The following is a 24,641-nucleotide window of genomic DNA, read 5'->3' as shown; positions in this document are numbered from 1 at the left end:
GGCAGCAGAAGACTTCAGATCTTCGTGAGGTACCGCGCAGCGCGCCATTGCTCACACACACACACACGAGGCACAGCAAGGGTGCAGGGCGCAGGGGGGGCGCCCTGGGCAGCAATAATTACCTCATAAAAGTTCACTGGCACGCATAGATACTGCATGGGCAGTATATACAGACCCCCGCCAGTATAAAAATTAGCGGGACCGAAGCGCACCATTGAGGGGGGCGGAGCTTAGTCCCTCAGCTCTAACCAGATCCATTTTCTCCACAGCTTGCTGCAGAGACCCTGCTCCCAGACTCCCTTCACCGCTGTATACAAGTAACAGGGTGCAAATTGGGGGGGGGGGGGGTGCACATTAATTTGATTCTAGTGTGATACAAAAAGCGCTTACAGGTCTGGGACATTATTAATATTTCAGACTGCAGTGGCGCTGGGTGTGAGCTGGCAAACTCCCTCTCTGTCTCTCTAAAGAACCTTATTGTGGGTTTGTCCCCCATATCCCAGTGTGTGTGGGGGTGTCAGTACGTGTGTGTCGACATGTCTGAGGCGGAAGGCTCTTCCAGAGAGGATGAGGAGCAGAATGTAATAGTAACACCGTCGGCACCGCCGACTGCTGATTGGGTAGACATGTGGGATGTTTTGAATGCAAGTGTGGCTTTATTACATAAAAGGTTGGACAAATCTGAGTTCCAGAACCAAGCATGGAGACAATCCATGGATATTAATGTGTCACAGAACCCATCAGGGTCCCAGAAACGTCCCTTTACCCAGATAGCAGACACTGATACCGACACGGATTCCGACTCCAGTGTCGACTATGATGGCGCTCGGTTACACCCAAGGGTGGCCAAGAGTATTCAGTACATGATTATTGCAATAAAAGATGTATTACATATCACAGAGGACCCTTCTGTCCCTGACACACGGGTCTGTATGTTTAAGGAGAAGAAACCTGAGGTAACATTTCCCCCATCCCATGAGCTGAACGCTCTATTTGAAAAAGCTTGGGAAACTCCAGACAAAAGACTGCAGATTCCTAAGAGAATTGTTATGGCGTATCCTTTCCTCTCACAGGGCAGGTTACGGTGGGAATCATCACCTACGGTAGATAAGGCTTTGACGCGTTTATCCAAAAAGGTGGCTCTACCGTCTCCAGACACGGCGACACTAAAGGATCTTGCGGATTGCAGGCAGGAAACTACCTTGAAATCGATTTATGCAACTACGGGAACCCTGCTCAGACCGGCGATAGCGTCTGAATGGGTGAGTAGTGCGATTGCAAGATGGGCAGATAACTTGTCATCTGACATGGACACCCTCGACAGGGAGGGTGTATTGTTGACATTGGGTCACATCAAGGACGCAGCGTTATACCTAAGGGAGGCTGCGAGATATATTGGCCTCTTGGGATCAAGGGCCAATGCCATGGCAATTTCAGCTAGGAGGGCGTTGTGGACCCGTAAATGGACTGGTGATGCTGACTCCAAGAGACTTATGGAGGCCTTGCCGTACATGGGTGAACTTTTGTTTGGGGACGGCCAAGCGGACTTGGTTTCCACAGCTACCACGGGTAAGTCTTCTTTTTGCCTTTTGTTCCCCCACAGCAAAAGAAAATGCCTCCATACCAGATGCAGTCCTTTCGGTCTCATAAATTCAGAAAGGGACGTGGATCATCCTTCATCGCCAGAGGCAAGGGTAGAGTAAAAAGAACACCAGCTGCGGCTAGTTCCCAGGAGCAGAAGTCCTCTCTGGCCTCTACCAAATCCACTACATGACGCTGGGGCTCCGCTGCCAGGTCTGGATTCATTTGAACTTGGATCCTTGGGTGCTAGAAATTGTAACCCAAGGATACAGACTGGAGTTCAAAGACGTGCCTCCACACCGATTTTTCAAATCGGCCTTACCAGCTTCTCTCCCAGAGAGAGAAATAGTTTCAGCTGCGATACAAAATCTGTGTCAACAGCAAGTGATTATCACGGTTCCCCTGTTGCAACAGGGAAAGGGGTTTTATTCAACTCTATTTGTGGTCCCGAAGCCAGACGGCCAATTCTGAACCTAAAATCCCTAAACCTATATTTGAAAAGATTCAAATTCAAGATGGAATCTCTCCGGGCAGTGATTTCCAGTCTGGACGGGGGGGATTTTATGGTGTCACTAGACATAAAGGATGCATACCTTCATGTCCACATATATCCTCCTCATCAGGCGTTCCTGAGAGTCGCTGTGCAGGATTGTCATTACCAATTTCAGACGTTGCCGGTTGGGCTTTCCACGGCCCCGAGGATTTTCACCAAGGTAATGGCGGAAATGATGGTGCTCCTGCGCAAGCAAGGTGTCACAATTATCCCGTACTTGGACAATCTCCTGATAAAGGCGAGATCAAGAGACCAGTTACTAAAAAGCGTGGCACTCTCTCTGAGGGTACTACAACAACACGGCTGGCTATTAAATTTGCCAAAGTCGCAGTTGATGCCGACAACTCGAATGTCGTTTTTGGGCAGGATTCTGGATACAGAACGGCAGAGGGTTTTTCTCCCAATGGAAAAAGCTCTGGAACTCCAGAACATGGTCAGGGATCTGCTGAACCCAAAAAGAGTGTTGATTCATCAATGCACTCGAGTGTCGGGAAAGATGGTGGCGGCCTACGAGGCCATTCCGTTTGGCAGTTTCCATGCAAGAACATTTCAGTGGGACCTACTGGACAAATGGTCAGGGTCCCATCTCCAAATGCATCGGATGATAAGCCTGCCCCCCAGGGCCAGGATATCTCCTGTGGTGGCTCCACAGTGCTCCCTTCCTAGAGGGTCACAGGTTCGGAATCCAGGATTAGGTTCTGGTGACCACGGATGTGAGCCTCCGAGGCTGGGGAGCGGTCACACAAAGAAAACATTTTCAGGGAATATGGTCAAGCCAGGAGGCTTGTCTGCACATAAATTTGCTGGAATTGAGGGCCATATACAACGGCCTGAGACAGGCGGAGCATCTTCTTCGCAACCTACCTGTACTGATCCAGTCAGATAACATCACAGCCGTGGCACATGTAAACCGCCAGTGCGGAACAAGAATCAGAGCAGCGATGGCGGAGGCCACCAGGATTCTTTGCTGGGCGGAAAATCATGTAAGCGCTCTGTCAGCTGTTTTCATCCCGGGAGTGGACAACTGGGAAGTAGACTTCCTCAGCAGACACGATCTCCATCCAGGTGAGTGGGGGCTATATCAAGAGGTCTTTGCAGAAGTGACAAACGGTTGGGGACTCCCTCAAATAGACATGATGGCGTCACGCCTCAACAAAAGCTTCGGACGTATTGTTCCAGGTCGAGGGACCCTCAAGCAATAGCCGTAGACGCACTAGTGACACCGTGGGTGTATCAGTCGGTCTATGTGTTCCCTCCACTTCCACTCATCCCAAAGATATTGAGGATCATAAGAAGAACAAGAGTTCAAACGATACTCATTGTTCCAGATTGGCCTCGAAGGGCCTGGTATCCAGATCTTCAGGAAATGCTCACCGAAGATCCTTGGCCTCTTCCTCTAAGAGAGGACCTGTTACAACAGGGGCCGTGTGTGTTCCAAGACTTACCACGTTTGACAGCATGGCGGTTGAACACCAAATCCTAGCTAGGAAAGGTATTCCAGGAGAGGTCATCCCTACTCTGCTTAAAGCTAGGAAGGAGGTAACGGTGAAACATTATCACCGTATCTGGAGGAATTATGTGTCTTGGTGTGAATCCAAGAATGCTCCTACGGAAGATTTCCATCTGGGCCGTTTTCTCCACTTTCTACAGGCGGGGCTGGATATGGGCCTAAAGATGTCGGCCTTATCAATATTTTTTCAGAAGGAATTGTCCTCTCTTCTAGAAGTGCAGACTTTTGTGAAGGGAGTACTGCACATCCAACCTCCTTTTGTGCCCCCAGTGGCACCGTGGGACCTTAACGTGGTGTTACAGTTCCTTAAATCACATTGGTTTGAACCACTTCAAACTGTTGAGTTAAAATTTCTCACTTGGAAAGTGGTCATGTTATTGGCCTTGGCATCTGCAAGGAGGGTGTCAGAATTGGCGGCCTTGTCTTACAAGAGCCCCTATCTGATTTTCCATGTGGATAGAGCGGAATTGAGAACCAGCAGGTTTTCATATACACGGAATTGAGAACTCGTCCACAATTTCTACCTAAGGTGGTTTCGTCGTTTCACATGAACCAAACTATTGTAGTGCCGGTGGCTACGGATGTCTTGGAGGATTCCAAGTACCTTGATGTAGTCGGGGCTTTAAAAATCTATGTAGCCAGAACGGCTCGTATTAGGAAAACGAAGGCTCTGTGTATCCTATATGCTGCCAACAAGGTTGGCGCTCCTGCTTCCAAGCAGACTATCACACGCTGGATCTTTAACACGATTCAGCAGGCCCCTTCTACGGCTGGATTGTCGTTACCAAAATCGGTAAAGGCCCATTCCACTAGGAAGGTGGGCTCTTCTTGGGCGGCTGCCAGAGGGGTCTCGGCATAACAGCTTTGCCGAGCAGGTACTTGGCCGGGTTCAAACACTTTTGCAAAATTCTTTGTTTGATACCCTGGCTGATGAGGACCTCTCTTTTTTTGCTCAATAGGTGCTGCAGAGTCATTCGTACTCTCCCGCTCGGTCTGGAGCTTTGGTACAAACCCCATGGTCCTTACGGAGTGCCCAGCATCCTCTAGGACGTAAGAGAAAATAAGATTTTAAACCTATCAGTAAATCTTTTTCTCCTAGTCCGTAGAGGATGCTGGGCGCCCGTCCCAGTGCGGAATAAATCTGCAGTACTTGTTATAATTATTGATAAGTCTACACAAGGGTTGTGTTGCAGTTCAGATCAACCTGTTGCTGATCTTATTTGTTCATATTGTTAACTGGTTTAGTTATATCCCAGGTTGTACGGTGTGTTGTGGTGTGAGCTGGTACGTATCTCACCCTTAATTAGCAAAATCCTTTGCTCAAAATGTCCGTCTCCTCTGGGCACAGTTCCTATAACTGAGGTCTGGAGGAGGGACATAGAGGGAGGAGCCAGTTCACAGCCATTAAAAGGTCTTAAAGTGCCAATGTCTCCTACGGAGCCCATCTATACCCCATGGTCCTTACAGAGTCCCCAGCATCCTCTACGAACTAGGAGAAAAATATTTATCCTTCTGTTTAAAATCTTATTATTTCAGATGATGTGGACCTGGAACAATGACATTTGCCTTTTCCAATTTGTGAATGGCTTCCTGAAGGATAGTCCTTTCTGTCAGCAAAGCTGGTACGCCTGATTTGAAGAATCTGTGAGGTGGGAGTTCTTGAAACTCCAGTATGTACTCCTGGGACACAATATCTTGCACCCAGGGGTCCAGTCCTGATGACGCCCAGACGTGACTGAAATTTCTCAGTCATGCTCCCATCTGCCCGATCTCCAGGCTGGGAGGTCCACCGTTATGCTGACGATTTTGAGGAAGCATAACCAGGCTTCTGTTCCTGGGAACCTGTTGATGCAGGTTTTCTGGATTTCCCTCGACCACCTTTGAAGAAAGTGGAACTTGGCCTTTTTAACCTTTTGCAGTCCGAAAGGACTGCATTGTAGACGTAAGAAAAGATTTTCTCGTCGGTGGGGTGGCTGAGGGAAGAAAGGTTGACTTACCTGTGGTTGCCGTGGAAATCCATGCATCCAATGCCTCCCAAAACAGAGCCTGACCTGTGAAGGGTAGGTTCTCCACGCTTTTCTTGGATTCCTCATCCCCAGACCATTGGCGTAGCTAGAGACCCCTGCGTGCCGAGACAGCCATGGAAGACGTCCTTGCATTCAGATGACCCAGGTCCTTCATGCCTCCACCATGAAACCTGCAGAATCCTGTATGTGACGTAAAAACATTTCAATGTCCCTTCTATCCAGAGAATCTAATTCCGGTGGTTCGGCTTCAGAAGGCTGAGACAGTATATTGCATTCCTGAGTACATGGAATAGACTCCTCTGGAGAAGAGAAACACTCTGCAGCACAGGACACACACACAAATAAATGTAGAGACCGTTTCCCCACAGAGTCTTTCAGAGAGACACAGAATATGAGGAGCCAGCACACACAGCGCCCCAGTAGGCAGTTATATGATAAATGCCTGGCGCTGACTGGAGTAACGTCAAATAGTTAACAAAACACGCTCCCTCCCTTCTATAACCCCTGGTACCGCACAGGATAGCTGGAGTTATGTGGAGGGCAGCGCTCCCTGTCAGTGTCTCTGTGTGTGATCTGCAGGGAGAAAATGGCGCTGGTGAGTGCTGGATCCTCTCTGAGGACAAGCCCCGCCCACTGTAATGGCGCGCCTTCCCACACTTATGGTATTATACTGGCTGGAGGTGAAACTGCAGCTAACAGTAGTACAAGCCCCTGTAGCTTTCTGTGACCAGTTTTTAGGGTATTGCGCTGGCCCAGGACGCCCCTCACAGCACCGCACACGTACCTCTGAGCCTTCCAGAGCGCAGCATCAGTGCTGCGCTCCCACCCTAATGCCGCCATTCTCACTGGCTCCTCGCTTACCGGGGCGCCGGCATCCTACTCACCACCGCATCTTCTGGCTCTGTTAGGGGGTGGCGGCAGTGCTGCGGGAGTGAGCATAGAGGGAGGAGCCAGCCCACACTATTTAAACTCTTAAAGTGCCCATGGCTCCCAAGGGACAAGTCTATACCCCATGGTACTAAATTGGACCCCAGCATCTTCTAGGACGTATGAGAATCATATATTCTTTATCACTTGAAAGTAGTTTTTCTTTTCTTTTTTTGCATTAAGGTATACACTGCACGACATGATCCAACGCATCGGAATTATAAAACAGCCTAGTGTGTACGCATTCCTTTGCAACGAGCATTCCCCTCGGCAACTAGCTTTCCCCTTGCCAACGAGCATGGATCTTAGGGGGGTCATTCCGACCCGATTGCTTGCTGCAGTTTATCGCAGCGATCGGTTCGTAACTGCGCCGGCGCCGCAGCATGCCGAATGAGCAAAGGCCGTCGTTCCCTAGCGATCACCTCTGCCTGATTGACAGGCAGTGGGCGGGCGGCGCCATTATGGGGGCGTGGCTGGACCATGTGGGGGGCGTCACACGCAGCCGCCGCAACGAGCAACTCCCGGGCAGCCGCAGGAGCTGCGCTGGCCGGAAGTTACTCAAAAAGTACAAAAGCATCGCCGCTGTGCAATGCTTTTTTACTTGTGTGGGGAAGGGCAGATAGACATGCGGGGCGGACTAGCCCTGTGCTGGGCGTCCTCCCGCATGTCTGGGAACATGATCGTAGCTGTGCTAAATTTAGCACAGCTACGATCAACTCGGAATGACCCCCTTAGTGCATGAAAACCCTGTCAAAGAGTATGACACCTAGTGTGTAAAACCCCTGGCAATGCACATGAATATCCTGGCAACAACAGGTAAAAAATATAAAAAACAATCATGGGAGGCGTGACAAAATTCAAAAAAGTTACCACTGAAAGGGTTAATGTTACATCTTTCAATAAAACCATTTTCTCTGACGTCCTAGTGGATGCTGGGTACTCCGAAAGGACCATGGGGGGGTATAGACGGGCTCCACAGGAGACTGGGCACTCTTAAAAGAAAGATTAGGTACTATATCTGGTGTGCACTGGCTCCTCCCTCTATGCCCCTCCTCCAGACCTCAGTTAGTATCTGTGCCCGGCCAGAGCTGAATGCACTCTAGGGGCTCTCCTGAGCTTCATAGAAAGAATTTATTTGTTAGGTTTTTTATTTTCAGTGAGATCTGCTGGCAACAGACTCACTGCTATGAGGGACTGAGGGGAGAGAAGCGAACCTACCTGCTTGCAGCTAGCTTGAGCTTCTTAGGCTACTGGACACCATTAGCTCCAGAGGGATCGAACACAGGCCCAGTCCTCGGTCGTCCGGTCCCGGAGCCGCGCCGCCGTCCCCCTTGCAGAGCCAGAAGAACCGAAGAGAAGTTGAAAATCGGCGGCTGAAGACTCCGGTCTTCATTAAGGTAGCGCACAGCACTGCAGCTGTGCGCCATTGCTCCCTCTGCACACCACACACTCCAGTCACTGATGGGTGCAGGGCGCTGGGGGGGGGGGCACCTTGGGCAGCAATTAGAGTACCTTACATGGCTAAATAGCACATAATACAGCCAATATACTGTATATGTGCATAATCCCCTGCCATAAAGCATATAAAAAAAGCGGGAGAAGTCCGCCGAGAAAGGGGCGGGGCTGTCTTCCTCAGCACACCGGCGCCATTTTCTCTTCACAGCTCCGCTGGAATGACGCTCCCCAGGCTCTCCCCTGCAGTTCCAGACTTCTAGGGTAAAAGAGAGGGGGGACACACACATAAATTTAGGCGCATAACTGTGTATATAAGCTGCTATAGGGGAAAAATCACTCTGTATAGTGTGCATCCCTGCATTATATAGCGCTGTGGTGTGTGCTGGCATAGTCTCTCTCTGTCTCCCCAAAGGACTTGGTGGGGTCCTGTCCTCAGTCAGAGCATTCCCTGTGTGTGTGTGCGGTGTGTCGGTACGGCTGTGTCGACATGTTTGATGAGGAAACTTATGTGGAGGCGGAGCAGGTGCCGATAAGTGTGATGTCACCCCCTGCGGGGCCAACACCAGAGTGGGTGGATATGTGGAAGGTATTAAACGACAGTGTCAACTCCTTGCATAAAAGGTTCGATGACATAACGGCTGTGGGACAGCCGGCTTCTCAGCCCGTGCCTGCCCAGGCGTCTCAGAGGCCATCAGGGGCTCAAAAACGCCCGCTACCTCAGATGGCAGACACAGATGTCGACACGGAGTCTGACTCCAGTGTCGACGAGGACGAGACTAATGTACAATCCACAAGGGCCATCCGTTGCATGATTACGGCAATGAAAAATGTGTTGCACATTTCTGACATTAACCCAGGTACCACTAAAAAGGGTATTCTGTTTGGGGACAAAAAAGCAACTAGTGGTTTTTCCCCCATCACATGAGTTGAATGAAGCGTGTGAAGAAGCGTGGGGTTCCCCCGATAAGAAACTAGTGATTTCTAAAAAGTTACTGATGGCGTACCCTTTCCCTCCAGAGGACAGGTTGCGTTGGGAGACATCCCCTAGGGTGGATAAGGCGCTCACACGCTTGTCAAAAAAGGTGGCACTGCCGTCTCAGGATACGGCCGCCTTAAAGGAGCCTGCTGATAGAAAGCAGGAGGCTATCCTGGAGTCTGTATATACACACTCAGGTACTATACTGAGACCTGCAATTGCTTCAGAATGGATGTGTAGTGCTGCAGCAGCTTGGTCCGATACCCTGTCAGATAATATTGATACCCTAGACAGGGATACTATTTTGCTAACCATAGAGCATATTAAAGACGTAGTCTTATATATGAGAGATGCACAGAGGCATATTTGCCGGCTGGCATCTAGAATTAATGCAATGTCCATTTCTGCCTGAAGAGTATTATGGACTCGGCAGTGGACAGGTGATGCTGATTCTAAAAGGCACATGGAGGTTTTGCCTTATAAGGGTGAGGAATTGTTTGGGGATGGTCTCTCGGACCTCGTATCCACAGCAACAGCTGGGAAGTCGACATTTTTACCTCAGGTTTCCTCACAGCCTAAGAAAGCACCGTATTATCAGGTACAGTCCTTTCGGCCCCAAAAAGGCAAGCGGGTCAGAGGCGCTTCCTTTCTGCCCAGAGGCAAGGGAAAATGGAAAAAGCTGCACCAGACAGCCAGTTCCCAGGAACAAAAATCCTCCCACCGCTTCCTCTAAGTCCACCGCATGACGCTGGGGCTCCACAGGCGGGGTGCGTCTCTGGAACTTCAGCGACCAGTAGGTTCGCTCACAGGTGGATCTCTGGGTTCTGCAAGTGGTATCTCAGGGATACAAGCTGGAGTTCGAGGCCACTCCCCCTTGCTGTTACCTCAAATCAGCCTTACCGGCTGCTCCCAAAGAAAGGGAGGTAGTACTGGCAGCTATTCACAAGTTGTACCTCCAGCAGGTGATAATCAAGGTACCCCCCCCCTTCAAAAGGGGCGGGGTTACTATTCCACATTGTTTGTGGTACCGAAACCAGACTGTTCGGTGAGACCCATCCTAAATTTAAAATCCTTGAACACTTATATAAGGAAGTTCAAGTTCAAGATGGAATCGCTCAGGGCGGTTATTGCAAGCCTGGAAGAGGGGGATTTTATGGTGTCATTGGACATCAAGGATGCATACCTACATGTTCCCATTTACCCACTTCACCAGGAGTACCTCAGGTTTGTGGTACAGGACTGTCATTACCAATTCCAGACGTTGCTGTTTGGTCTGTCCACGGCACCGAGGGTATTTACCAAGGTAATGGCCGAAATGATGATACTCCTTCGAAAGAAGGGAGTTATAATTATCCCGTACTTGGACGATCTCCTGATAAAGGCGAGGTCCAAAGAGCAGTTGCTAATCAGCGTAGCACTTTCTCAGGAAGTGCTGCATCAGCATGGCTGGATTCTGAATATCCCAAAGTCACAGCTGATTCCTGCGACGCGTCTGCTGTTCCTGGGTATGATTCTAGACACAGAACAGAAGAAGGTGTTTCTCCCGGAGGAGAAGGCCCAGGAATTATCATCTCTGGTCAGGGACCTCCTGAAACCAAAACAGGTGTCGGTGCATCACTGCACGCGAATCCTGGGAAAGATGGTAGCTTCTTACGAAGCGATTCCCTTCGGCAGGTTCCATGCAAGGATCTTCCAGTGGGATCTATTGGACAATTGGTCCGGATCGTATCTTCAAATGCATCGGTTGATCACCCTGTCCCTGAAGGCCAGGGTGTCTCTGCTGTGGTGGTGGCTGCAGAGTGCTCATCTTCTCGAAGGCCGCAGATTCGGCATACATGACTGGGTCCTGGTGACCACGGATGCAGGCCTCCGAGGCGGGGGAGCAGTCACTCAGGGAAGAAACTTCCAAGGACAATGGTTGAGTCAGGAAACTTCCCTACACATAAATATTCTGGAGCTAAGGGCCATTTACAATGCCCTGAGTCAAGCAGAATCCCTGCTTCAAAACCAACCGGTGCTGATTCAGTCAGACAACATCACGGCAGTCGCCCATGTAAATCGATAGGGCGGCACAAGAAGCAGGATGGCAATGGCAGAAGCCACAAGGATTCTTCGATGGGCGGAGAATCACGTGCTAGCACTGTCAGCAGTGTTCATTCCGGGAGTGGACAACTAGGAAGCAGCCTTCCTCAGCAGACACGACCTCCACCCGGGAGAGTGGGGACTTCATCCAGAAGTCTTCAAGCTGATTGTAAACCGTTGGGAACGACCACAGGTGGACATGATGGCGTCCCGCCTCAACAAAAAGCTAAAAAGATATTGTGCCAGGTCAAGGGACCCTCAGGCGATAGCTGTGGACGCTTTAGTGACACCTTGGGTGTACCAGTCGGTTTATGTGTTCCCTCCTCTTCCTCTCATACCCAAGGTACTGAGGATAATAAGAAAGAGAGGAGTAAGGACTATACTCATCGTTTCGGACTGGCCAAGAAGAACTTGGTACCCGGAACTTCAAGAAATGATCTCAGAGGATCCATGGCCTCTGCCGCTCCGACAGGACCTGCTGCAGCAGGGACCCTGTCTGTTCCAAGACTTACCACGCCTGCGTTTGACGGCATGGCGGTTGAACGCCGGATCCTAAGGGAAAAGGGCATTCCAGAGGAAGTCTTTCCTACGCTGATAAAGCTAGGAAGGACGTGACAGCAAAACATTATCACCGCATATGGTGAAAATATGTTGCTTGGTGTGAGGCCAGAAAGGCCCCAACAGAGGAATTTCAGCTGGGTCGATTTCTGCACTTCCTACAGTCAGGAGTGACTATGGGCCTAAAATTGTGATCCATTAAAGTCCAGATTTCGGCCCTATCTATTTTCTTTCAAAAAGAACTGGCTTCACTGCCTGAAGTTCAGACGTTTGTTAAGGGAGTGCTGCATATTCAGTCCCTTTTTGTGCCTCCGGTGGCACCTTGGGATCTCAACGTGGTGTTGGATTTCCTAAAATCACATTGGTTTGAGCCACTTAAGACCGTGGAGTTAAAATATCTCGCGTGGAAGGTGGTCATGCTGTTGGCCTTGGCTTCGGCCAGGCAGGTGTCAGAATTGGCGGCTTTGTCGTATAAAAGCCCATATCTGATTTTCCATATGGACAGGGCAGAATTGAGGACTCGTCCCCAATTCCTTCATAAGTGTTTCATTTGAACCAACCTATTGTGGTGCCTGCGGCTACTCGAGACTTGGAGGATTCCAAGTTGCTGGACGTAGTCTGGGCTCTGAAAATCTATGTTTCCAGGACGGCTGGAGTCAGGAAAACTGACTCGCTATTTATCCTGCATGCACCCAACAAGCTGGGTGCTCCTGCTTTAAAGCAGACTATTGCTCGCTGGATCTGTAACACGATTCAGCTTTCTCATTCTGCGGCTGGCCTGCCGCATCCTAAATCCGTAAAAGCCCATTCTACGAGGAAGGTGGGCTCTTCTTGGGTGGCTGCCCGAGGGGTCTCGGCCTTACAACTTTGCCGAGCTGCTACTTGGTCGGGTTCAAACACTTTTGCAAAATTCTACAAGTTTGATACCCTGGCTGAGGAGGACCTGAGTTTGCTCATTCAGTGCTGCAGAGTCATCCGCACTCTCCCGCCCGTTTGGGAGCTTTGGTATAATCCCCATGGTCCTTACGGAGTACCCAGCATCCACTAGGACGTCAGAGAAAATAAGAATTTACTCACCGGTAATTCTATTTCTCGTAGTCCGTAGTGGATGCTGGGAGCCCGTCCCAAGTGCGGACTCTCTGCAATACATGTATATAGTTATTGCTTAACAAAAGGGTTATTGTTTTGAGCCATCTGTTAATGAGGCTCATTCTTCTTTCATGCTGTTAACTGGGTATAGTTATCACGAGTTGTACGGTGTGGCTGGTATGAGTCTTACCCTGGATTCCAAATCCTTTCCTAGTAATGTCAGCTCTTCCGGGCACAGTTTCCCTAACTGAGGTCTGGAGGAGGGGCATAGAGGGAGGAACCAGTGCACACCAGATATAGTACCTAATCTTTCTTTTAAGAGTGCCCAGTCTCCTGCGGTTCCCGTCTATACCCCCCATGGTCCTTACGGAGTACCCAGCATCCACTAGGGACTACGAGAAGTAGAATTACCGGTGAGTAAATTCTTAGTTTTTACTGCTTATTATTCCTATTTCATCTGAATATATGTAGGTAGACTAAATATATTAAAACATATACAAAGTACACTCCGAGATAAGTGAAAATGAGAATATTAGTTATGGTTTTCTCCTGTACTTTAGGATTGTTGGGGAGGAGTTTGTGGAGTCTTAGCTGATGCTAGGAAGATTTATTATCTCTCTGATCTGGTTCACCCTCCCATCTTACCTATTTCTCTGTTGTGTGTGAATTTACTGCATTGGTTCAGCTCACTCAAATGAAGAACCAAGCAACAAGGCTTTTTTTAAGAAGTCACGGCACCGTGCCTGTGGTCACAGGATGATAAAAAAAAAAAAAAATAGAATGTGTTAAAAAACAAACAAAAAAAAACATTTGGTTTAAACCAGCCAACCCTGCTCAGATGAAGAATTTGCACCTACCGTAGGGCTGTTACTCATTTCCATGAGTGTCTCAGGCCTCACAGATTCAGATGTATGGCTGTACACCAGGAAAGGGCTGGTTAGCACATGGAGTGAATTGGACAATTACATTGAATGGCTAACCTCCTATATTTTTACCCACAGACCCATCTAAAGATCCATCTACTGATATAAAGGAGGAATCAGTCTCATGTGATGGAGACCTCACACATTCTGACATGTATACAGCCGCAGATCATACACAGAAAATATCTACTCATATAAAAAGCAACTGCATTACAAATGCGTCTTGCTCTGGATGTGAAAAATGTTTTACTCTTAATTCAGACCTTGTTATACATCAGAGGAGTCACACAGGAGAGCCACCATATTCCTGCTCAGAATGTGGGAAAGGGTTTAGAAGTAATTCAGAACTTCTTGTACATCAGATGATTCATACAGATGAAAAACTGTTTTCTTGCTCAGAATGTGGGAAATGTTTTAAAGTAAATTCACATCTTGTTAAACATCAGATGATTCATACAGGAGCATACCCATATTCCTGCTCTGAATGTAAGAAATGTTTTAGATATAAATCAGAACTTGTTATACATCATAGAAGTCACACAGGTGAGAGACCTTATTCTTGCTTGGAATGCGAGAAATGTTTTCCAATTAAATCACTACTTGTTAGACATCAGAGAAGTCACACAGGTGAGAGACTATATTCTTGCTCGGAATGTGAGACAGTGTGTATAAGTAATTCAGAACTTGTTAGACATCAGAGAATGCATACTGGAGAGAAACCATTTTCCTGCTCTGATTGTGGGAAATCTTTTACATTTAAATCAGATCTTGTTCGACATCAGAAAAGTCACACGGGGCAGAGACCATATTGCTGCTCTGAGTGTGGGAAATGTTTTACACGCTATCCACATCTTGTTATACATCAGAGACTTCACACCGGAGAGAGACCGTATTCTTGCTCGGAATGTGGGAAATGCTTTACACGTAATTCACAACTTGTTGTACATCAGAGACGTCACACAGGTGAGAGACCATATTCCTGCTCTGAATGTGGGAAAAGGTATAGAAGTTTTCCAGAGCTTGTTAGGCATCAGAGATTTCATACAGGCGAGAGACCGTTTTCTTGTTCGGAATGTGGGAAAGGGTTTGACGTAAATGCACTACTTGTTAGACATCAGATGATTCACACAGGAGCATACCCATATTCCTGCTCTGAATGTGAGAGAGGTTTTTCAATTAAATCAGAACTTGTTAGACATCAGAGACGTCACACAGGTGAGAGACCGTATTCTTGCTCGGAATGTGGGAAAGGGTTTAGCAGTAATGCAGAACTTGTTATACATCAGAGACGTCACACCGGAGAGAGACCGTATTCTTGCTCTGAATGCGGGAAATGCTTTACATATAGAACACAACTTAGTAAACATCAGAAAAGTCACACAGGAGTGAACCCATGATATAGGTCTGATTGTAAGGAGAGGGAGTTATAGTAAGACAGAACTTTTACACGAGTGCGGTCACCCAGGAGAATACTCATATTTCATTCTCTGTGTAAGAAATGTTTTACATGTTTATGTTCTGTACGGCAGAATGTGTGATTATTACTAATAATAATAACAAGTATTAATATACTCTGCACTGAGCCTGAGTGCGGTTATCTTGAAGCTTACGCCTAGATTTCCTAGCATGTAATTCACACCCCGCTATATGGTACCAGCTCCTTTACTGGTTCCCTACGTTTTCTGTGTATCTCTTCTACATCCTCCTTTGTCATTAATTGGTTTTCTTCCAGTCCTCATCCTCCACCCGCTATCAAGATTCAGCACCAAAAGGGATTCCCGCAATTCCATGGAAGGAGCACATGTTTGGCTTTAGGCTTCTGTCCCAGTTAGAACCATTCCTAGCTGACAGTATAGGATCTCAACTTCCTAGCATGTAAGTGACAGCATTGCAGTCATTCATCTTCTCCCAATTTTATGATCCTTTCCATAGAATATATCTGTAGTTCATATCAACATTCCCATTAACAGGTTAGCTGCCACTGGTCTTCTTCTCCTCACTCTTTTATCCTCTCTCATTGGACATATAATTAATTAGACTTATCTTCTTCCATCTCTGCTCCAAATTTTCCAACTTGCTCTCTTCTCTTTGATAGCAACCTCATTTGCTTCAACCCATCCCTTTCTCCAGTACCCCCCTCATGCAAAGCATCCATAATTCACCTAACCTGCCATGTTTTCTTCCTTTTTTATTATTTTATGTTTCTACTTTATCTTCTTCCAAAAACACACTTTCTCGTATGTCCTAGACACCACTGCTCTGGCCAAATCTTTGGCCACTGACACTCTTTACACCACACCTGGCACGCTATGCTGTCCCGTTACCTGCACAGTGCTTCTGCATTGGCGGGTTGCTGCTGCAGGTAATACTGCTTTTACTGCCGGCTTCATGTACTGTAAATTTACTCTTCTGTCGTACATCTATGCTCTCAGTACATTAAGTCTCTCATTTCCGGTCAGATTTTTCAACACTTGTTCCCTCTTTGCCACATTACATTTTTACCGTTTGTCCTAACAGTACTTGTGTCCTGACAGCCTATGGTTCTTGACGTCTACTCCCCCCTTTCCTCAGCTCACATTTTACATTTTACATCCCCAGTCACCTCTCCAGCTTAATGGTGATTATTCTATAAAGAATTAAGAACATTGGTCTTTGTGAATCCTATAGTTTCCCTTTTAAATACTAAGGGCCGTGTTGCAAGCCGAAATCTTTTTTTTTTTAAAAAAAGCGTCAATCAATTACAAGGCGTGGTTATGGGGGTCATTCCGCAGCTGTTGCGGCTGGCCGGGAGTTTATAGTCTCTGCCCCTGGTCGCAGCGGCTGTGTATGACGTTGGCCGGACTGCACCCCCATAATGGCGGGCAAACACTGCTATGCTGCCCCCTCCCGCCCTGCGACCGCCTCTGCCTGTCAATCAGGCAGAGGCGATCGCTAGGCAATGACACAGTTCCGACCCGATCGCTGCGATAAACTACAGCGAGCAATTGGGTTGGAATGACCCCCTATGTATTGTAAATGACTGGCGCATTAAAAAATGTCCAAGTGTGACGGGCAACCCGCACCTCCAGCCACCTGGGACGGCATTACATCCGGCACTAAATGTTACGTTTAGCCAAAACCTTGACAAAAAGGATTCATTTTCATCTAGGAGATGTGATCCATCCAGACCAGTCAGGATTTATATCCAATTACAGCAGATCTACAAACAAATGGGGATAAACATTATTCAAGAGTCTCATGATAATACAACAACTCCTATTGCTTCCAAAGATCACAGCTAAGTCATGTGACACTGCGGAGGGGAATTATATATGGAAAGTGATACACTGGTGTAACTCTGAGCAACTTTGTTTTATTGGAAATGATTCAAATATTTTTAAACCAATAAAAAAAATGTTTCTGAATATACTTCATAGATTGTATCTCTCTTACATAGTTACATAGTTGGTGAGGTTGAATAAAGACAAATATCCATCAAGTTCAACCTGTATTATAAAATTAAATATAATTTAGATGCAGTAACCTTGGATATTTCTATCAATTCAGAATTTATCTAATCCATTTTTAAGTTTATTTAGTGAGTCCACCAATACTACCTCCTCTGGTAGATAATTCCAAATTCTTACTGCTCTTACTGCAAAGAACCCTTTCCTCCGGTGTGTTTTTTTCTTCTAACCTCAGGGGGTGTCCTCCTGTCCTGTGTAGCCTTTTTTTGATAAACAGATCATCTGATAAATCCTTGTATTGTCCCTTACAGTATTTATAAATATTAATAATGTCCCCTCTCAGCTGCCTCTTTTCCAGTGTAAACATATCTAACCTTGTGAGTCTTTCCCAATAACTCAGTGCCTCCCTTAACCAGTTTGGTGGCTCGCCTCTGAACCCTTTCTAGTTCCAAGATATCTTTTTATAGTGAGGTGCCCAGAACTGTACACAGTATTCCAGGTGTGGCCGCACCAATGATTTATACAATGGCAGGATTACGCTCTCATCCCTCGTCTCCTGCCCCCGTTTTATGCATGCTAACACCTTATTTGCTTTTGTTGCTGCATTTTGACATTGCGTACTGCTACTGAGTCTATAATCGATGAGCACACCCAAATCCTTTTCAACCACCGTTATCTCTACATTTTTGCCATTTAGTTTATATTCTGCCCGATTATTCTTAATCCCAAAGTGCATAACTTTACATTTTCTCTCTCATAAATATTTTTAATAGTTCTTTCAACCACTCATAACTGCTGGAAATGCGGAGATTCTCAAGCAGACCTTTATCATAGTTTTTGGTTATGCCCCCTGATTGGAAGCTTCTGGGTACAAATATGTAGATATGTTGCCTGGTAAACTATTTACACCTGTTGCCAGAATGGGCAATCTTTGGTATTTTTGAAATGACCAAGCCATGTCAGAAGGTGGCAAAAAATTACTTTTAGCAGCACGCAAATCCATACTACAAGTGTGGCTCCACCCAGAACCTCCGTCATTACCCTTATTCCTAGCAAAGCTGTTTTACCTTTTTTCCAGTGGAATGGGTGGGAGTGGCTCTAGAGAAGGACAGAAAAGTAAAGCAATATGTTGAAGTGTGGGAGAGTTACATAGTAACGTTATCTGCTTCAGTAAGATGACACATTCACACCTCCCTAACCAACACTTTGTGGTATATGACCAGCGTATCCGGAGGTCATCCACCTATTTCTCTGTGATACCCATTTTATATGTCCCATGGAGGGGCCAGGGGGGAGCGCAGAAAACCTTTTTGTTTTTTCTAGCTCAAGTATTTCTTAACAAGTTCTTGTTGGATGTGAATGATAGCTGGCATAATATGATGTTCTAGCCGAAATCAACAATACTGTGCGATCCTTGTACTTTTGTGTCGTTTTCTGTGATTGAACGTCTGAAAGAAACGAGATAAATGCAGACAACAGATTTGTACAACGTCTTTGAATTTATTGTTTAATTACACTGTAATGTACACAATATTAATTTTCTTTTATATTTACGATTGTATGATACTTTGCTTCAATAAAAAGTTAAACCACTGCGACTGCGCTTACTGACACTTTTATATTTATCCTTGGTAGAGGCAAATGTCGAGGCTGACTCAGACATTGTGGCCTGATTCAGAGTTGGACCAGACGGCCATCTGCCCACTACAAAGGCCTTCCCTGGTATACATCATCACAAAATTTGGTGCATACATTTTAACACTAAAGACCGGATCGTTTCTTAAAACAGTAAATATTATCCACAAACCACCTACCGTAGTAATGAGCACATAAAATATATAATACACAAAGTGATTGTTAAAGACCTATAGAACTCACTAGTTAGTTACCACTGCAGTTGGTGATTATTCATTAACCAATATCACCAGTTTTTGTTATTAATCCAGATCAGTGTTCAAAAGTAGCTGTTACCTGATGGCATCTACCAGCCATTATACATTGATTAGTGATGTAAAATCTGAGTTTCCAAAAAGTCCTGTCCAGTAATGGTTATCTGGGGCGATTTGCTGCGTTACTCACGTTACGCCACCCTCATAGGACAGGTAGGTGGATTGCTGGTCCAGAATAAAACAACCTCCCAGCACTAGATCATATACAGCAACAGGCTTCAGCTTGCACAGAATCACACAGCAGCCGCTGTAAAGTTCCTGATAATACAGAAACAATAGGTCAATAGATACCTTATCAATACGCAAACCAATGCATTCTGTCACACTAGTAAATAGAGTTTTCACCACAACTCCAAGGCAACACATAAAAGAAATGGTACTAAGTGATAGGCGCCAGGTAAATAACAAATAACTAAGCTCCCCTGTTCATATTCTAGATGGTTCTCCCAATCTGATGATTAAGTAGTACATAAATACTGTTTAAACAATGTATAATAACAGTTTCTCAGTGTGTATATTATATTGAATTTCTATTCATGGGTATAATTCACCTCCTTAAATTGTTGTCAGTTATTGGGGTGGCCCTCACACATAAAAGAAATGGTACTAAGTGATAGGCGCCAGGTAAATAACAAATAACTAAGCTCCCCTGTTCATATTCTAGATGGTTCTCCCAATCTGATGATTAAGTAGTACATAAATACTGTTTAAACAATGTATAATAACAGTTTCTCAGTGTGTATATTATATTGAATTTCTATTCATGGGTATAATTCACCTCCTTAAATTGTTGTCAGTTATTGGGGTTGCCCTCACTTCTATGCACTCACAACAAGAGGCGTCTTTAGGCATATCAAGAATCTTCCGCATGCAGCTCTGTCCCTCCACCTGGAGTGTGAAGAGTAACGGGGTTGTGTTATGACTGAAGAATCTTCTTTCCGAGGAGGCTGAGGTTTCCAGAGATCTTCTGGGCAATGACCCTTGTACACCCCTGGTTAAGACTCCTAGAACTCACCAGCAGGTCTTCTAGCTTATAATAGCCGCTTTTCCCATAAGGCGTGATGTGCCTACCGGTACTGGGATGCCATCAGGACTTACACCACTGGTGGTAGTACGAGCTTAACTGCGAGTGACCCGAATCAATGCCGATAGGAAGAAAGACCCAAAAGAAGAGAGGAGTAGCACAAAGATAAGACAAGAGTAAGAGAATAACACTACAGTGTCAGGGAAACGTGGGAGATCCAGAGATATTAGACAGGAGTGTCCCAGACAAAGACAAGGCAGCTGTAAAATGGACTGGATTGTAAAGAAGTGAGAGCACGAAAACACTGAAAGCTATGAACCAACAGGTGGAGCTACTGGCAGTGAGAGTACTGAAGGTTTGCAGGAGAAATAGATCACAGAAAACATGGGACTGTATAGTAAATAGATGAGGGGTAGTATTAGCAGAAAATAAGATTTTAGACCTACCGGTAAATCTTTTCTCCTAGTCCATAGAGGATGCAGGGGACTCCATAAGGACCATGGGGTATAAACGGGCTCCGCAGGAGACATGGGCACTCTAAAGACTTTAGATGGGTGTGCACTGTCTCCTCCCTCTATGCCCCTCCTCTAGACCTCAGTTAAAGAACTGTGCCCAGAGGAGACGGACAGTACGAGGAAAGGATTTTTGTTAATCTAAGGGCAAGATACATAACACCATCCACACCGTACAACATGGAATATATACGAACCAGCTAACAGTATGAAACAAAACAGCATCAGCCAGAGACTGATCAAAACTGTAACATAACCCTTATGTAATCAATAACTATATACAAGCTTTGCAGGATTTACTCCGCACTGGGACGGGCGCCCAGCATCCTCTACGGACTAGGAGAAAAAGATTTACCGGTAGGTTTAAATTCTTATTTTCTCTTACGTCCTAGAGGATGCTGGGGACTCCGTAAGGACCATGGGGATTATACCAAAGCTCCAGAACGGGCGGGAGAGTGCGGATGACTCTGCAGCACCGATTGAGCAAACATGAGGTCCTCCTCAGCCAAGGTATCAAACTTGTAGAATTTAGCAAAAGTGTTTGAACCCGACCAAGTAGCAAATCGGCAAAGTTGCAATGCCGAGACACCTCGGGCAGCCGCCCAAGATGAGCCCACCTTCCTAGTGGAATCGGCCTTTACCGAATTTGGTACCGGCAATCCAGCCGTAGATTGAGCCTGCTGAATTGTGTTACAGATCCAGCGGCAATAGCCTGCTTACAAGCAGGGGCGCCAACCTTGTTGGCTGCATACAGGACAAACAGTGCCTCTGTTTTCCTAACCCAAGCCGTCCTGGCTACATCAAGAGACTTGGATTCCTCCAAGTCCCCCGTAGTCACAGGCACCACAATAGGTTGGTTCATATGAAACCACCTTAGGCAGAAATTGAGGACGAGTCCTCAACTCTGCTCTATCCACATGGAAAATCAGATAGGGGCTTTTGTGAGACAAAGCCGCCAATTCAGACACCCGCCTCGCAGATGCCAAGGCTAACAACATGACCACTTTCCAAGTGAGAAATTTCAACTCAACTGTTTGAAGAGGTTCAAACCAGTGTGACTTAAGGAACTGTAACACCACGTTAAGGTCCCATGGTGCCACTGGGGGCATAAAAGGAGGCTGGATGTGCAGCACTCCCTTTACAATAGTTTGGACTTCTGGGAGAGAAGCCAATTCCTTCTGAAAGAATATTTACAGGGCTGAAATCTGTACCTTAATAGAGCCTAATTTTAGGCCCATATCCACTCCTGTCTGCAGAAAGTGGAGAAAATGTCCCAGGTGAAAATCTTCCGTAGGAGCATTCTCGGCTTCACACCAAGATACATATTTTCTCCAGATACGGTGATAATGTTTCGCCGTCACCTCCTTCCTAGCTTTTATCATAGTAGGGATGACCTCCACCGGAATACCTTTCCTAGCTAGGATTTGGCGTTCAACCGCCATGCCGTCAAACGTAACCACAGTAAGTCTTGGAACACGCAGGGCCCCTGCTGCAACAGGTTGTTATGATTCAAGTACTCCAGACCAGGGGAGATCTTTATGGCAGAGGTCTGAGTACAGGAAAGATATGCTGGAACGGGAGCAGGAGAGCCTAGTAACCCCTGGCGCCCTAACTCCGTTGTCTCGCCCGTGTTATCAGAAATCCCCTGAAAGACTATGGTTGCTTGAGCCCATGGCAGCCGCGTTCGAAGGGCGGATTATGTCTGCCCAACCCCGATGCCCCCTCAGGTCTTAATGGGAGACAAAGGGAAATCCGAGACAGGGTGATAACAAGGGGCCCTCTGACTAAGCAACCAGGCCAGGGGTTACAAGCTATCTAACTTAAACAAAAGTATGTGCGGACAAACCGCCAGGGAAAAGGACAACCAAAGATCCACTGATCCGTTACTCCTATCCAGCACCGCTGGATACCAGAGTGGATTTGTGGGGGCGGAATCCTCCGCAAAAGCTCCAGAAACTAAATACACAAAATAATAAATAGCAAGCGGACTAGCCGCAACACACGGCTACGCCGCGACTCACGAACACCACAGGATGTTAAAGGTGCTCGGTCGGACTCCAGGAAAGGATGACAAATTCCGAGTACAGGATCACTGAGGACAGGAACAACCGGGTTGAGCAGGACTGGAAACTCTCAGTAACTGACAAGCAAGCAGGAAGCTATTACCGGCGTCTGTGAGAAGCCCAGGAAGTGTTCTTAACAGAGAGTCCTCCAATCAGCTGTTTGGAGGCTGATTGGATTAAATGCCATGCAGCTGACAAGCTGCATGGCCAGGGAAACAGATGAGTGATTAATTACAACATGCCGTGCAGCTGCATGCTACACGGCCAGGAAACCAGTGATGATATTAACTTAGACCCAGCAACGGGGAACACGGTCCGACAGTGGCGTCCCCGTTGCTAGGCGCCGGCCGCACTGACGAGCGGACCCTCGGCGCCTAACAGTACCCCCCCCTTGAGGAGGGGTCAAGGAACCCCTAAGGCCAGGTTTCTGAGGAAATTCTCGAAAAAATTCCTTTTTGAGCCTTGGGGCATGGAGATCCTCATCCAAGACCCAAGATCTTTCTTCTGGACCATAACCTTTCCAATGCACCAAAAAATAAAGCCTTCCCCGGGACAACCTGGAATCGAGAACCTTCTCCACCAAGAACTCCTGCTGACCCTGTACATCTATTGGTGATCTCCCCTGAGATATCTTACGAGGAAATCTACTGGACGAAACATATGGTTTCAGCAATGAGCAATGGAAAGTATTTCCGATCCGTAAAGTTTTTGGTAAACGTAACCGGAAGGCAACTGGATTGACTTTTTTGATAATGTGAAATGGTCCAATAAATTTAGGACCCAATCTGGCTGAGGTTTGTCGAAGTTTAATGTTGCGAGTCGACAACCATACCCTATCTCCTACTTTAAAAGTGCACGGCCGCCGGAGCCTGTCAGAAAATCTCTTTTCCTGAAATGCCGCTTTTCTAAGAGCCAGGTGCACTTTTCTCCAAATGAGCCTAAGATGAGAGGTCAAGGTCATTGAGGAGACAGAGGAATGTTGAAAAAAGGAATTAGCTCTGGGGTGAAAACCAAAAACTGCAAAAAATGGAGACACATTGGTGGAGGAATGACAGGCATTATTGTAAGCGAACTCTGCCAATGGAAGAAACTCAGACCAGTCATTTTGGAGTTTGGCCGAGTACAAACGCAAATATTGTTTCAGTGATTGATTAACTCGCTCAGTCTGCCCGTTGGATTGGAGATGGTAGCCTGACGTTAAAGATAATTTCATCTTCAATGAGACACAAAAAGATTTCCAAAACTGTGCAATGAATTGTGGACCCCGATCAGAAACAATATCAGTGGGTAACCCATGGAGTCTGAAAACATGGCGGAGGAACAAGACTGCCAATCCCTGGGCAGATGGCAATCGGGGAAGAGCAATGAAATGGGCCATTTTGCTGAAACGGTCCACTACCACCCATATGACTCGGCATCCGGCTGACAGAGGGAGGTCCACCACAAAATCCATGGAGATATGAGACCATGGCCTAAGAGGAACATTCAAGGGCATAAGCTGACCGATAGGCAACGAACGGGGAACTTTATGCTGTGCACAGACCTGACATGAAAAAACAAACTCCTTAATGTCTTTGGAAAGACCAGGCCACCATACTGAGCGGGAGACTAATTCCAAAGTCTTAGCGATTCCCGGATGCCCGGCAACTTTGCTATCATGAAACTCCATCAAAACAGTTGCTCTCAAAAACTCAGGGACAAAAAGACGACCAGCAGGAGTATTTCCAGGAGCTTGATGTTGAAGCAGCTTTAACTGGGTACATAAATCCTGTGTGAGGCCTGCCCGAATGACTGAAGACGGAAGTATGGGAGTAACAGGACTGTTGTCTTGAACTGGAAGAAAACTGCGAGACAGGGCATCAGCCTTGGTATTCTTGGAACCTGGCCTGAAGGTGATAATGAATTTGAAACGAGTAAAAAATAAAGCCCAACGAGCCTGCCGGGCATTCAGTCGTTTAGCTGATTC

At 46.7% G+C, this 24,641-nt stretch overlaps 1 protein-coding gene across 4 annotated transcripts in view; it reads left to right on the top strand.

Annotated features, from left to right (window-relative positions):
* LOC134983605 (zinc finger protein 345-like) overlaps positions 1-18,725 on the top strand; it is a 111,164-nt gene extending 92,439 nt beyond the window's left edge. For all 4 annotated transcript variants that reach the window (XM_063949276.1, XM_063949274.1, XM_063949275.1 and 1 more), the window contains exon 8: positions 13,760-18,725. In XM_063949276.1, the coding sequence (XP_063805346.1) occupies positions 13,760-15,078 (1,319 nt within the window). In that variant the 3' untranslated portion in view covers positions 15,079-18,725. The remainder of the gene's footprint in view (positions 1-13,759) is intronic.
* Positions 18,726-24,641: the final 5,916 nt, after the last annotated feature.

Source organism: Pseudophryne corroboree (genome assembly GCF_028390025.1).
Source record: "Pseudophryne corroboree isolate aPseCor3 chromosome 3 unlocalized genomic scaffold, aPseCor3.hap2 SUPER_3_unloc_2, whole genome shotgun sequence".
NCBI classification, from domain to species: domain Eukaryota; kingdom Metazoa; phylum Chordata; class Amphibia; order Anura; family Myobatrachidae; genus Pseudophryne; species Pseudophryne corroboree.
The sequence above is the reverse complement of the archived record's forward strand: the minus strand, read 5'-3'. Positions and strand labels throughout refer to the sequence as shown.